This window comes from Convolutriloba macropyga, chromosome 13 (genome assembly GCF_964194025.1).
Source record: "Convolutriloba macropyga chromosome 13, txConMacr16.3, whole genome shotgun sequence".
NCBI classification, from domain to species: Eukaryota; Metazoa; Xenacoelomorpha; order Acoela; family Convolutidae; genus Convolutriloba; species Convolutriloba macropyga.
In genome coordinates, this window is record NC_134480.1 from 39,882,877 (window position 1) to 39,897,076 (window position 14,200).

A 14,200-nucleotide genomic window follows, 5' to 3' on the forward strand; every position below is an offset into this window, starting at 1 on the left:
GACGGGCTTGCTAATGATACCAGTTAGAACTCTCTACGATGAGAAATATTGAGCGAACAAGGCTAATTTAACCAAAATGCAACCCATTTGAGCATACAGTCCCCCTAAAGCTGCTCGGTAACAATTTTGTGAAGAATTGCTCAAAACATTCTGAGCAATTCATCAGACAGCTGAATTAAAAATTTTTATCTATGTCTTTGTGTTTCCAGCGAATTAAAACTAATTAACGTGGGATTAGAAATTCATCATTTTGGCATGTGTTGAAGTCTGCAAAACTTGAACATTAGTTCCATGAAACTGACTTCGGTAAATCATGATTAATTCTTTGTGAAATTTTTGTTAAAACATTGCAAAAAAATTTCTGACAGCTTTCGAAAAAAACTTTGGTAAACTTTAATAGATCGGTCCTTGAGAAGACACAAAATAATGCTGAGATAAATATACCTGGAAAAAAATCCAGATTACCTGAAACATTCAAGTAGTTTTGTCTTACCTTAGCGAACCTCAACTTACCGTAACTTTAACTGAAAACTACTTGAAATTTTAGGGGGGCGCCGCCTTAACGTTCATGTGAATTTACCTTATAAGTATTGAATTTCTACTTTAACAAAACTTAAAATTTTATCTTTAACAAAACTTTAACAAAAACTTAAAACTTAAAAGGTAAACTGTAAAATCTTAGGTAAATTTACCTTAAAAATTACCTGAACATTATTTGGTGTTAAGTTTTGGCAGTTTAAAAAGCTGACAAATTCCAATTCAGCTGTCAATATCTTTAGAACGTAAGTTTAAGGTAGAAAATTTAAGCAAAGACAGTTCAGTGTTATTCTAACTTATGTCAACAGTTTGTATAAGTTACGTGACTCTGCTTGGCAATTTCTGACGTTTATCAAAACCGGGTTCGAGATGTTGAGTCAGAAATTCAAAGTGACCTTTGCAGAGTCACATAAACTTGCATAAAACGCCAGACCTCTACGTTTTAAAATGGCGAAGGTTAATTAAAATCAGCTTCTGGAAATGTATATAACACCTTTTAGCATATTTCATGTTTTGCCGATTTTCGGCATTTTCTGACGTGCACGTGTGTATTTCAACGTATGTTCCAAGTAAAATTTTTTTTCTGCTGTGAAGCGAGGAAATTTGGGATTTATTCTGTTTCGGCCGCCAGTGTTTTTCATGACCCCCAGTTACAAATTAAATGTGGTTATATAGCACGTTACTATGTAAGAAAATAGCACGTGCGTCTGGGGGTCATAAAAAATTTATGCTCACTAAGCTGGGGCGCCGAAACAGAATAGATCCAAAATTTGAATCACTGACTTGCAGACAACTTTTATGATCGAAGTGTTATTCAACTTGATTCACTCCAGGGAGGCAAAGAGGCAAAAATAGAATATATTTTTCAAGCGGGAAATCCAGTTTACTAGATAATTTGATAGCATTATTGAATGAATCCAGAAAAAAGCTGAGTGTCACATCACAACAACAATTCTGTTCACCCATATATTCGTTTCAGCGACACACGTTCATATTCAAATTTTTTGAAATTACTCAAAAATTTGTGTCAACCAAAATAATTGTCGCTTGTTAACATTGTTTCGGATATGAAATTCCGTTTGTCCCCCAAGCTTATTATTTGCGCCCCCAGACGCGCGTGCCATATTTTTACATAATGTTTCATTATGTAATGACACATGCTCTGTAAGTGGGGGGTGCATAACCCAGTGAGGGGGGGGGGTGGGGGCACACGGAAAAGATCCAGAAATTCATTTAGTTGTTTCTGATGATTACTTCGCATGTCATTGCATCAACCTCTTATCAATTTTCAGCCCATCAATTGTGGCACCTGAAAAAGATCTGTGAATTATAGTATCTTTGTTTGTAAAAGTAACCGGGGAAGAAAAAATGAGAAACCTGAACAATAGGTGCAACTTATTAAAGTTATCACAAATTGCCTTATACTAGTAAATTATTTTTTAAAATGTAATTTTTCTTTTTTTTTGTTACTTATGGTTTCTAGAAGTTTGAACAAAGTTTCAGAAGCCGTTTATCTTAAGCGGAACTAATGCCTAGTCAATATCTTTTAATCTTTTTGCAGGTCTAATATTACTGATTCATAAGTCATGTTGCAATCGTTGCCCAAGGTCGTTGTGGCCAAGACTTGACAGACCTACAAGATTTCAATTTAGGGATGCCGGTAACGTAGGAAAAAATTTAAGGAGTAAAAATTTTAAAATTTCCAGGTATTTTGACCATTCAATCACGCGAAAGGAAATATAAGATTCTCGGTAGGATTTTTGGGTCTTTCCCATTAAAGCCCCCCATGAAATTATAGCCCCTCAATATGGTATAACTACCATGATAGGGGGGGGGGGGGGGCTTTAGGTCATCTGACCACTAAGCGGGGGGGGGGGGGCTTTAATGGGAAAAACCCGGATTTTTTGGGGTTCGGTAAACTGGGTTTAATTTGTTATACCAATGAGAGAGCCTAATTGAGCGACAAATAATGTCTTAAAAAGAGCTGAGTTTTTTCCTTTTCAGCTCGACAATGCAGCCGACTTCTTTGCGAAGAAACTAGCTGAAGAGAACTCGATTGGAGATCTTCAAAAACAACAGGAGGACTTCGAGAAGCTCAATTTTGCATATCAGTCCAAACTGTACAGATACCGGATTCTGCACTTAGAGGACGAACAGAAGAAGTTGGACGATACTGCAACTTTGCTTTATCCTCTGACCAAGTTAGCTTCAGTGTTGCACAGAATTTTCCTTCATCTCTGATTTACTCTCTGCACAGAGTAAAATTATACTGATCAGAGAATGATTCATGGATGGGGTTCTACCATTGTACAAGGATCATTTGAATAAAATCTAGGATACAATAGATGATTAGTACCTGTAGAATTTAAAATTCAGCTAAGGTGGTTCGGGGCCTTAGCCTCTAAATTCCAACAAGTTTTGAAAATAATTCCTAAGTTTAGTTTTTCTCTAAGTTAGCCCTCTAGGCGACTTTAATTCTCTTAAAGACCTTCTGCCCAAACTAACTTATAAAGGAAAACGGGCACACTTCTATACTTAGCAAAAGTTAACTTACACCAGTTAACTTCTAGTACTTATGCCTACTAAGAAAACTATAACAAAAACACGCCGAAATCTAGCTAAGAACTCTCTGTCTTACCAACAGAAAGGAGAGACTTCACTTACAAAACTAAATTCAAAAAGAAGCTCTAAGAAAGTACAAAAATCAAGCGGTATATATACTCCGCAAAAGTAAATAAAAGAGATATAATCAAGTCCGATTTCTTTTTATAAATTAATCTCATGCGAAAAGTCCCAAAAATCCCATGGTTAAAACAAGTTCATCCCCAATTTAGTAAGTAACCTCTAATTTGAGCTAATAAATCTTAAGTTTCATCAAAGGTTATGAATCCGTTCAGTTCAGACAAAGTCAGAATTGTCAGTACTTATCAAAGTCAATATTTGGTGAATAAACCGCCTCTAAAGTCCTAACTTACTTAGCCATTATTCTTTCCATCTAATTTAATTCGAAACTTCTGAGAAATAATCCAAGGTTAGTACTTTGCCATAATTTCTTAAGTTTTCTTAAATTTCTTAAGATAGCTTAAGTTAGAAACTTCATTTCTACACCACCCACTCGGACTTAACTATTCTCCTGAATAGTTATAATTACATAGTTAAACGATTTACATCAGTAAATAGAAATATAAAACAAATTTATAGAAAAAGAACTTATAAAAGGTTTAGTTAGTCCTTGGTCTGCGTATTCACAAACAGTTGCAAGTTCTTTTGATTTGATGCTTTCGAGGAGAGACAACACTGCACACGAATCGTTTCTATCTTGCGCATCCCCGACTGTAGTGGCTTTCTTGACCACACCGCTGGCATACTACCCGGGACCTTGTTTGAACTTGTTGGCCTCCAACAATTGCCTGTTGTCCCTGCATCAAGTGTTCAAGAGCCCATCTCATTTTCTGTTGCCCAGAGAGGACCAATTGAATTAAACGGAAGTGAAATTCGGGACTGAATGCTGCTTCGAGAACCTCCATCTCTGTTTGTGTGCCGGCATCTCTGGTATTTTGTTCCCCAATCGTCGCAGTAGTGCTCCAAGCATCATCATCATCGTCCCGCATTGTTACCGGCTGAGGCTGTGTTGCACTACTGATTCCCAGTTCAATAGTTAAGCCCACCGTAACAGCATACCCCACAAATGGCTCTTTACGAAGTTTACTCCTCAGGCTCTCCACTTGTAGCCCGTTGATGAAAATCCAGTGGGCCAGACGATCCAACTCTTGGTCCGTTTTTCCTAGATTCTCTTGATAGCATTTTTGGTAAACCCTGTCCGCCCACATTGTGATACTCTCGCCAACTTTTTGTTTGAGACCAAGTTTCTCTTGTGATGACATTTCTCAGTGAAGTTGAAGTCACTTTGGTTCTAGTACAACGAAGCAAGGTAATTAAAGATCGCAATTTTTTTAAAGCCTTATTTATATGCTTAGAACTTTCACGTTATCACATATAGACAACTTTCACATTTTCCTTAAATCATGAGCTTTAAATCAAACTTCAAACTCTGATAATCCCTCTGTGGTCGCCAATGTAGAATTTAAAATTCAGCTAAGGTGGTTCGGGGCCTTAGCCTCTAAATTCCAACAAGTTTTGAAAATAATTCCTGAGTTTAGTTTTTCTCTAAGTTAGCCCTCTAGGCGACTTTAATTCTCTTAAAGACCTTCTGCCCAAACTAACTTATAAAGGAAAACGGGCACACTTCTATACTTAGCAAAAGTTAACTTACACCAGTTAACTTCTAGTACTTATGCCTACTAAGAAAACTATAACAAAAACACGCCGAAATCTAGCTAAGAACTCTCTGTCTTACCAAAAGAAAAGAGAGACTTCACTTACAAAATTAATTTCAAAAAGAAGCTCTAAGAAAGTACAAAAATCAAGCGGTATATATACTCCGCAAAAGTAAATAAAAGAGATATGATCAAGTCCGGTTTCTTTTTATAAATTAATCTCATGCGAAAAGTCCCAAAAAGTCCCATGGTTAAAACAAGTTCATCCCCAATTTAGTAAGTAACCTCTAATTTGAGCTGAGAAATCTTAAGTTTCATCAAAGGTTATGAATCCGTTCAGTTCAGACAAAGTCAGAATTGTCAGTACTTATCAAAATCAATATTTGTTGAATAAACCGCCTCTAAAGTCCTAACTTACTTAGCCATTATTCTTTTAATCTAATTTCATTCGAAACTTCTGAGAAATAACCCAAGGTTAGTACTTTGCCATAATTTCTTAAGTTTTCTTAAATTTCTTAAGATAGCTTAAGTTAGAAATTCCATTTCTACAGTACCTACTGTTGGTGTTATTGAAAGTCATTTCCTTTGAAACCTATTTGAAAAGTGCGTTAGCTGACCGCGAATGTTTTTGTTTGCGGTAGTCCATGGCCATGTTTCATTTTCAGAACAATTATTTTATGTTCATCAAACCTATGGTAAAACGGAAGATATTTTGCGGAACCCGTCATATAAGAATGGTTCTACTCTTTGTCAGAAAACTTAAAAACGTTTTTTTCCTGACTTTCACTGTTTTGAATTTGTGGAGATATCAAACATGAGTTTTATGGGATGTCAATTTTAGATTAAGTAATTGAAAAAGTGATATGATTTTCCACATGTGAACAGATGAAGTTGTCGACTTTCCATTTGCATTAAAGATTTTTTAATCGGCTGTCAGTTTTTTTTTCGATTGATGGAGTGATTTTCTGATATCTGGGAAAGTTTCATGAATTGATCTGGCAAATTCTGTTTTGATTGAAAAATTACTTTTTTGGCATTTGAAAATCGAAATACAGTCTGAGAGTCAATAAAACTACTTATTGGTGATTAACTCAGACCCGTATCTAGCTGGTCGGAACTTGTTATGCAAAACCAAGAGATAGAGTTACCTTGTTTGTGTGAGATTTGGTCTGAAATTACCCCCCCCCCATAAATTGATTTTCCTCTAAAGTTACTGTTCTTTCCTTATAGCAAAGAGTAGAAATAAGTTTACCTTTTAATTAGTTCACGATTATCGATTATTTGTTAATGGTTCGCATATGTCGTCTGATTAAAAGCGATTGTTTTTTTTATATCAAAACGGCATTCATAGGTTTGTTTTAGGCCTTAAAAAGTCAGCAAGCATGAATATCTTGTTCTGTATTAAATCTATCCGCTTTCTGACGCCTGAAAAACTTTTCAGTTCACGTCACTCGACCGCAGAAAAGAATTAGGATCATTTTTATTTATTCTGGGTCAACAGAAATTGATAAATAACGCAAAAGGTAGACAACAACAAAGCAGCTCTGTCAACAAAAGTACAAACAAATTTTAAAAGCCCTCTTTATAAAGATTGCAGCGAAATAAAAGTGGAAAATTCAGTCGCGGCCATTAGACAAAAAGCTAGAAATGTTTCACAGACGGTAACGTTGCAACAGTGAACTAAATTTGGATGTTTGGCTGCGAAGAATTCAGACTTGACTTATATTTCTATTGTCTAATTCGATGAGTATTTTATTTAAAGACCGTCTATTTGTTTGACCATTATAAAAACATCGGATAAGAAATCGATGAATATTCGAAAAAGCTTACAAACGCCCATGAAAAACTGAGCTTGCATAAAACTTGAAAAAAAAATCGTTCAGTTCTGAGTAGAACTTGATTCAAGTAATGGAGAGTATAATAGGATATAAGATCTCTCCTAATAAATTTCCACAAATTCTTTCTATTTTTATTGCACTTCACTTCTGGTCTATTGTTGTTTATTAATATATCCAAGTATTTAATATATTCAAATATTGTTTTCCAAACCCAATCTTTTAAGGTGTTGCGGCGCAGTAGTTGATATCCCCGACTAAGTTTGGGTAGGTTGAGGGAACGAACTCGAGACAGAGTTTTTTTGGAAAGATCCAGTTTTTTTATGAAAGGACTTTTTGGCTCGAATTATGGAGAGAATTAGACTTGACTTTTCAAAGTCAATGCCCCCCCCCCATCTGAAATTATTGTCTTTTGATAAAGTCGACCTCAGGGTTTGGGTATAATTGCCCGAATATGTGAGTTAATGAGCTCAAAGTTTTGTGTCATGATGTAGGAGCTAGTCGGCTTGGTTTAACATTGCAAGCAGGAATTTGGAGAAAGCCAGAATAAAAAAATCCATCGAAGTTTATAACGGAAATCATCTTAAATGGCCTGTTCAAGAACAAGCATAAAAGTTCATACTTCATCTTTTGTGGAACTGAGAACTTTTTGATTTTATTTTCTTACGTTATTTGTAAAGACCTATATTTGGAACCCATATATTCATTATAATCTGGCATGCTTTTCAAATCAAGTGGTAAAAATGACCAAAGCGGTCGATGCATGACAAAAAATTGTCCTAGCCTGCATCTTATGAGAATTCTATTTAAAAAGCTAACAATTTTGAATCAAATACTTACGGGTAAGTTTTTGTTCCGACCCCTCTTGAGGGGGGAATTAAATACTCAAATGGGTTTTTTTGTTCAGACTATTTTGGCCGATCGATTTACGATATATTCATCATAGAGAGTTGAGACTGGTATCAATAGAAAGCTTGTCCAGCGTAGAAAATGAAATTCAAATTTTTTTTGATTTTCGTTTTTTACAGAGATTTATAGAGGTTTAAACTTTTGAGAAAATAGAGTGAATCCCGTTCATTTTATTCCCATTTTCCGGATACTTTGAATAAAATTTTGCTAATTTTGCTAAAATTTTTATAATTTTTTTTTGCGAAATTGTTGTTTTTTTAATCTTAAGGACAAAATAAATTTTGTCGGCTATTTTATTTCATTTTCTGTCAAAAATTCTGGCTAAATATTTCAAAATTCAGACTTTTTCATCAAAAACAGCACTATTTACATTCCTTAGCCCACTTTGATTAAATTTGCAGGAAGTACATAACCAAACACCATTAACACATTCTTTTTAGACTCAAAAGGGGGCTATATCTACTTCGAATTCCGTTGCGAGTGCTCCGTAATTGAAACTTGCCGTTTTTTGCTAACTTTACTCGTTGATTGTCAAAAACACAGCATTTATTTTTGTTTTTTTTTAACAAAATATCTATATCTATGATATTCGAAAAGTTAAGTGTTCTTGATGGACGAACATCAATAAAAGGGCTAGTTTTGGGCCAATTGGGGACTGTTACAATCCAAAAAGAATTCGGATTTTAATCAGTCGGTCTTTTCCATTAAAAAAATCGATCTTTTTTATACTTTAATTGAATAACAGTACATTTCAAATAAAAGTTCACTAGTGTTAGGTCCAATTCGTTTGCTGATTAGCACCATATTATTGTACCTAGTTTGCTGCTTGATAGCTTAAGTTAAATTGGTAAATATTTGGTTTTTAAGTAAATGATGGCTTATTGAACTTTGCCTCCATTTTTCAATTATTTTGGTCAACTTGTAGCTTGGTGTCAGCAATGAAAGAATGCTTATTCTTTCTATTGACTGCAAATTAAATAATTTTTTAATTTTTGCTGTTTTACATCTTAAGTTGTGGTTTGCTGGCTTTGATACTACTAAATTTCACCTTTTTTTCTGGTAACTGTCCATTTTTCAGGTTTTCTGGTTTTTGTTACATTATCACGTCCTTGATAGTTCATATTTTACAATTTTGACGTTCAAAATAAAACACAATCAATAATAATAGAATCCTTAAGGATGTGGGCTCTGGTTTTAACGGCTTAGACAATACTTTCTCGAAGAATTTAAATGAGTTTTATAATTTTGTTTTTAATTGTCGTTTTTGCTTTGTATTTTAGTCGTATGAATTTTCCTGTAAAATAATCCGGTTTCATTGGCTTTTTATGGAAGAAGAGATAGGCTGATACTCTGATATTTGGAGATATCTGTAGGCTTTCATGACTCTGAAAACAATTGTTTTCCAAAATTAAGAAAGCACTCTTCAACTTCGCAATTTTGTTCCTTTTACTTTCTGTTTGTTACACAGTCTCCTTAATTACAGGCCAAATATAAAAATATTGTTTTGTCAAGAGAAGGTGCCAAAGAGATTGGTGTCACAAAACAAAATCAAATGCTTTTAAAGAATTCGCTCTGACTTCGACGCGGACTTTTCTAAAAAAAAAGTAAAATGATTTTTGATTTTTGTCATATTTTAAGTTCTTTTTGCAGACTTAAGATATATTCTGGATAATTGCAGGTCTCAAAAACTTCTTTTGGAAAAATAAAAGAGCCTATTTCATTACTTTATTTTGTAATTATTGACTTTAATGTCTTCTGAATTAATTTTTTTTTGAAAAAAAAAACAAGTATTAATTAATTTTGCCTTTTTGGTCTACTTGTTACCTGGCTTCAATAATTAGAGGTCACATAATACACTAACGGTGTTCACATAAGATGCAAACAAACATATTGTGAGGGCCTAAGTATGGCCTTACCGTTTCGAAAGCGCTTTCTGGCAAAATTTAACTGAGTTTTTGTTTGTTGTCTATTTCTTGTTCTTTTTGTAACCGCTTGAAAAATGAATACGGCCAGTTCTTAATTCTCATCTTTAGTAGCGCTGGTAATCTTAAATCTATGGAATATTTTAGTTGATTTCTAATGATTTTCGTTACTTTGAAATTGATTGTTTAAAAAAGCGAATTTTTCAAATTAACTGTTTTTTTTCTTTATTATCTAATTGTTACCAAGCCTTATTATCGACTGGTCGCATATCTTGTCTGGTGAATTACTTTGGTGAAGTTAATTTGTTTAGTTTCAATGTTATCTGACGCTATTTTGACTTTGTTATTAAGTTCTGTTTTTTAATACGGACATCAATTTTTTGACGTAATTAATGTTTGTTGTTGTTGTTTGATTTTGCTGCTCGTCTTAACTCGCTTTCTTAATATTGGCATATCTCATCAATTTAATGCATCATTTTTTACTCCACTGAGTTCATACACCAATTTTTTTTGAAAAAAACTTGAATTTTGGGTGGTTTCTATCCTTTCCTCATTTGGTAGACAATTATGCCAAAATTGTAGATGAGCAGGGTCAGTACCTTATGTGCAACCGCACATTACCGAGCCTCCTTGTCTCTTCATACTATAAAAGGCCTTCGATTATTCACTTCATTGTTAGTTTGTCTGTATCCAAAAGTGTATTATTGAAAATGCACTTAGTGTACCAAAAGTGTACTTGGTGAAATATTGGTTGGATTTCTGAGGACCAAAAGTCGCTCAGCTAATAAAATTTTTGTTAGAAATTCAGCATTCATAAACACTGAAATGCGACATTTAGGTTCTTTTATTCGGACTAATGGACATTCTTTTTGAGGGTGACTCCTTTCTATCTGTTGTCTTCTTTTTCTTACCTGGTGCGTTAATGTTGCTCGAACTGAAGTAGCTGGTGCGTTAATGTTGCTCGTTAAAAAATGAATTCTCGACCGTGTATTTTTTGAACGCATCGTACCCCCTGCGTGCATTCAAAAATTGTCTGCGTCATAACCAAGGACAAACAAAAACCTCGACCTGGGGGTTATTCAGCTATCATTTAGTTAGCTAGATTCTTTTTCGTTATTCGTTTTTATGAGAAAACTTAGTGGACTGGATAGATTTTGATCAAACAAGGACATCTCTGCAAAAAAATGTCGTCCGCAAATATCAGTCAACTCTAGAAAGTTAAAAGTGCCTTTAGTCTAAAATTGACAAACAAAAAAGTAAATACTCCTGTTTCAGAGTTTTTTTGATGGACAGTATAGTTTCCATATGGCTCTACACCACCAATTTGCTGCATTTCAGACAGTATTTTGAAACTCATTACAATTCAAAGAATTTGAATTGTATTGGGGCGCTGACTTTTTTGAAAAGCTCATGATTTTTTAAGATCTCATTTTCATGATTTTTGAAGTCAAATTGGAGTAGTGATTTTGGTCACGCCGAAACAGGAAATGGAGCGAAAAAGCGAGTAGTTTTGCGGCGTGAAATTTTGCGGTGTAAAGTAGAGTGAGAAAACGATGTTAGAACGAAAATTCGCTTTCTCGCTAGTGGTTTTTTGTTCACATGCGGCAATTTCACTTTGGTTTTTACAGTTTTTTCAATTTTTTGGATCGAATTTTTTTCTAAATTGTTTTACCCAATTCCATCATAGTCCGTTCTAGGTCCAGTTTTTTGTTTAGTCAATGAAAATTCTTTGAATTTTAGGTCAGGACTTGTTCTGCTATGTTTTTTACTTCGTTGAATAAAAAAATGTTTCGCTTTACCTCATTTTGCCGCTTTTTCAACATTTTGCGTGATATCTTTTTGACTTCTCTAGGCTAGTTTCTATGCATATTAGGACTGCTTTTCAATTTTGTTCATTTTCTAAAATTGGTTGCCTTCAACAATTTGGGCAAATGTTATAGAATTAATTTGAATATAAAATGTGTTATCGAGGAATATATTAAGGTTCAATTTAAAAACTCATAAAGAAGTTTTCCAAGAAATGGTCAATAAAAATCGTCACTACTTTTCCAAGAAATCGTCACTACTTTTCCAAGAAATCGTCACTACTTTTCCAAGAAATCGTCACTACTTTTCATTGAATACTGAAACATAACTGAAGTCACTTTTTTGCATCATTATTTCCCATCAATTAATATACCATGAAATTTTAGAAAGGCTTTCAGAGAGACCTTTTCCTAATTTTTCCCAGTTATGGTTCTGCATGGCTTTCCATAAATCTCTTGTGAGGACAAATTTAATGTTGTTTTGATACTCTAGCCTAATTGCTAATCGCTCCCTGTCAAATTCAGAAAGTTCTTTTTCCCGTTCATGGATATTTTCTAATGGATTAATGTATTATTGCAATTTTTCTAAAATGTCAGACCACTCATGTGAACAAAAATCTTGACAAACAGAAAATGAGCATTTATTCCTTATAATTCTAAAAGCATTAATACTTATTTGTCTTTTTGTCAATAATGTTAGGATGTCTTTGAAAAATTCAATCAAAACACGCACGCAAATCAATTAACATCGGAGACTGAGCCGCAAATTTTCCCCTCTTTTTACTGAAAGAGGGGAACGGGGACGGGTTTGGTGGAATAATAGGCAAGTGTGCAAGGGGGGGGGGTTTGGGGGTTAAAACTTAAAGATGTGAATTACTTTCTTTGCTGATTACTAAAGGATAGGTTAGGGTGTATGTGGTGTGAAATGTGCGTGTGAATGAGAAAAAGTGAAGTGTAGAGATGGGGGGGGGGGGGGAGTTGTTGAAAGACACTTTTATCGGAAATTGAAGGAGAGAGCGTGTGCTCAAAATACGTCAATATTTGTGCACCCTCTTTCCAGGAAGATCAGACAGGGTAGGGTACTTTGACTAGGAAACAATCGATTCCGTCTCCTAAGCTGTTCTGGGGCTGTTCTTCATCAACCCAAAAAGTAATTATCTGTTCACTTACTTCTAGTATTTTCATATGGGCATCTTAATTGGAATAGAATGAATTGAGATTTGTGGACTTTTAAAGAGAGGCAGAGTTGAAAAGATTAAACTTTAAGCACCTGCCTGTATTAATCAGATGAAATAAATTGATTGACAGCTACTTACAAATCATCTTTTTCGATGATAAAAGTTCTAAATGTATTCCGTAAAAGGTCGATAAAGTTTGAATCAGGATTTTTGAAGGAGAAAATGACGTAAGTGAGAAAATTAGTCTTCAAGTAGGCCCAGAATTGAACTGGAAAATTAAAATTAACTGTTACTAAATTTGAAATAATTGAAATATTGTGCAGAGAGAAGTTTATTAAAATTGATAAAGAGAAAACGAAACTCAAAAACATTAGCAAATCTTTGGCCGCAAAATTAAAAAAGAAATTTACAAAGTTTCTGTACTGAAAACAACTGTTTTGTAATTATTTTTGAATTGAGCAAAATTCTCCTGAAAATGTTGTTTGATGGTTTTCGTGGATAACAGTACTCAAAATTTGTTTCCATGGGTTCAAAAACATTTTTTATTCCATGGAAACTTGTTATCCAAAAGAACTACCCTGATGAGCAACCAAAGGTTTAATCCATTTTCAGGTCTACGCAGCAAAAAATTTTATTAACTAGCAGCGGGGGCAGCGGGGGTTGTATGCAAATATATAAGTATCAGCAAATTTACATTTTTTAACCGCAGTCTCTATTTGCACTCTTACAATGAATCCCGCACTCTTCCGAAATTCGTGGGCAGTAATATTACATTCTCGTCACTATTAGCAATCCTGTGCTCTCAACTGAGTCAAGAAACATACGTTGAAAAAGTTTTTGCGAGCTCACTGAAACGAGCTATGACTTCAAGCTACTTTTTGCTGACGTCACATAGTGACTGCAACGTATGCCCTATCACATTCCTTAAAATGTGCACCATAAAGTTTCACTACGAGCTGCTGACTCTATCATTATGTTGAGTCCGGTATCTTATCATATTAACTAAGAATTTTTTTCTTGATTCCGAGTAAAAACATAGGTTGCTGACAATTGCGTGGCAAAAACATTGTAAAGTAAAAGTAACGTCCCGTTGGTTGCGATCTTATCAACAATTTTTCCAGATCAATTTTTTGATAAATATTTGATTTTTAGATTAAATATATTTTATTATAGGATGTAATATTAATTGAAAGTTCTCATAATGGCCGTTAATCTAAGTGGCGCAAAGATTTTTTTAAAACCTTTCATATGTTGCTAACTCGACCCATTCGAGAAGAGTTCAAATATATACTTATTTATAAACATATATATATATATATATATATATATATATATATATATGTATATATATATATACGTGTTTGTGTGTGTGTGTGTGTGTGTGTCTGTGTGTGTGCGTGTGTGTTTGTATGGCTGCTTTTGTGTGTGTATGTGTGGGTGTACCAAATGTTGAAAACGCGTAAAGCTTTCAGAGAATTTCCAGAAACATTGTATAAGCGAATTCTGCTCTTTTTGTTCAATTTGATCAGACAATTTTTGAGTTGGTAAAATTCAAACTCAATGAAATGATCGTTGGATAAAAGTAAAATAATATTTTTATATGGGTTAAGTTAGTTGGTTGATTTTGAGTATTTGGTCACAGTAATTTTTATTGTTATCAATCATATTTCACACAAAATCTTTCATAAAATGATACAAAGTACCCAACGTTGTTAACTCAACCCATTGAGAAGAGTT

The 14,200-nt window shown here is 34.1% G+C and overlaps 1 protein-coding gene across 2 annotated transcripts in view; it reads left to right on the top strand.

The window, feature by feature from the left end:
• LOC142351483 (uncharacterized) overlaps positions 1-14,200 on the top strand; it is a 43,235-nt gene that overhangs the window by 19,107 nt on the left and 9,928 nt on the right. For both annotated transcript variants that reach the window (XM_075403522.1, XM_075403523.1), the window contains exon 5: positions 2,542-2,738. In XM_075403522.1, coding sequence (XP_075259637.1) covers positions 2,542-2,738 — 197 coding nt within the window. The remainder of the gene's footprint in view (positions 1-2,541; positions 2,739-14,200) is intronic.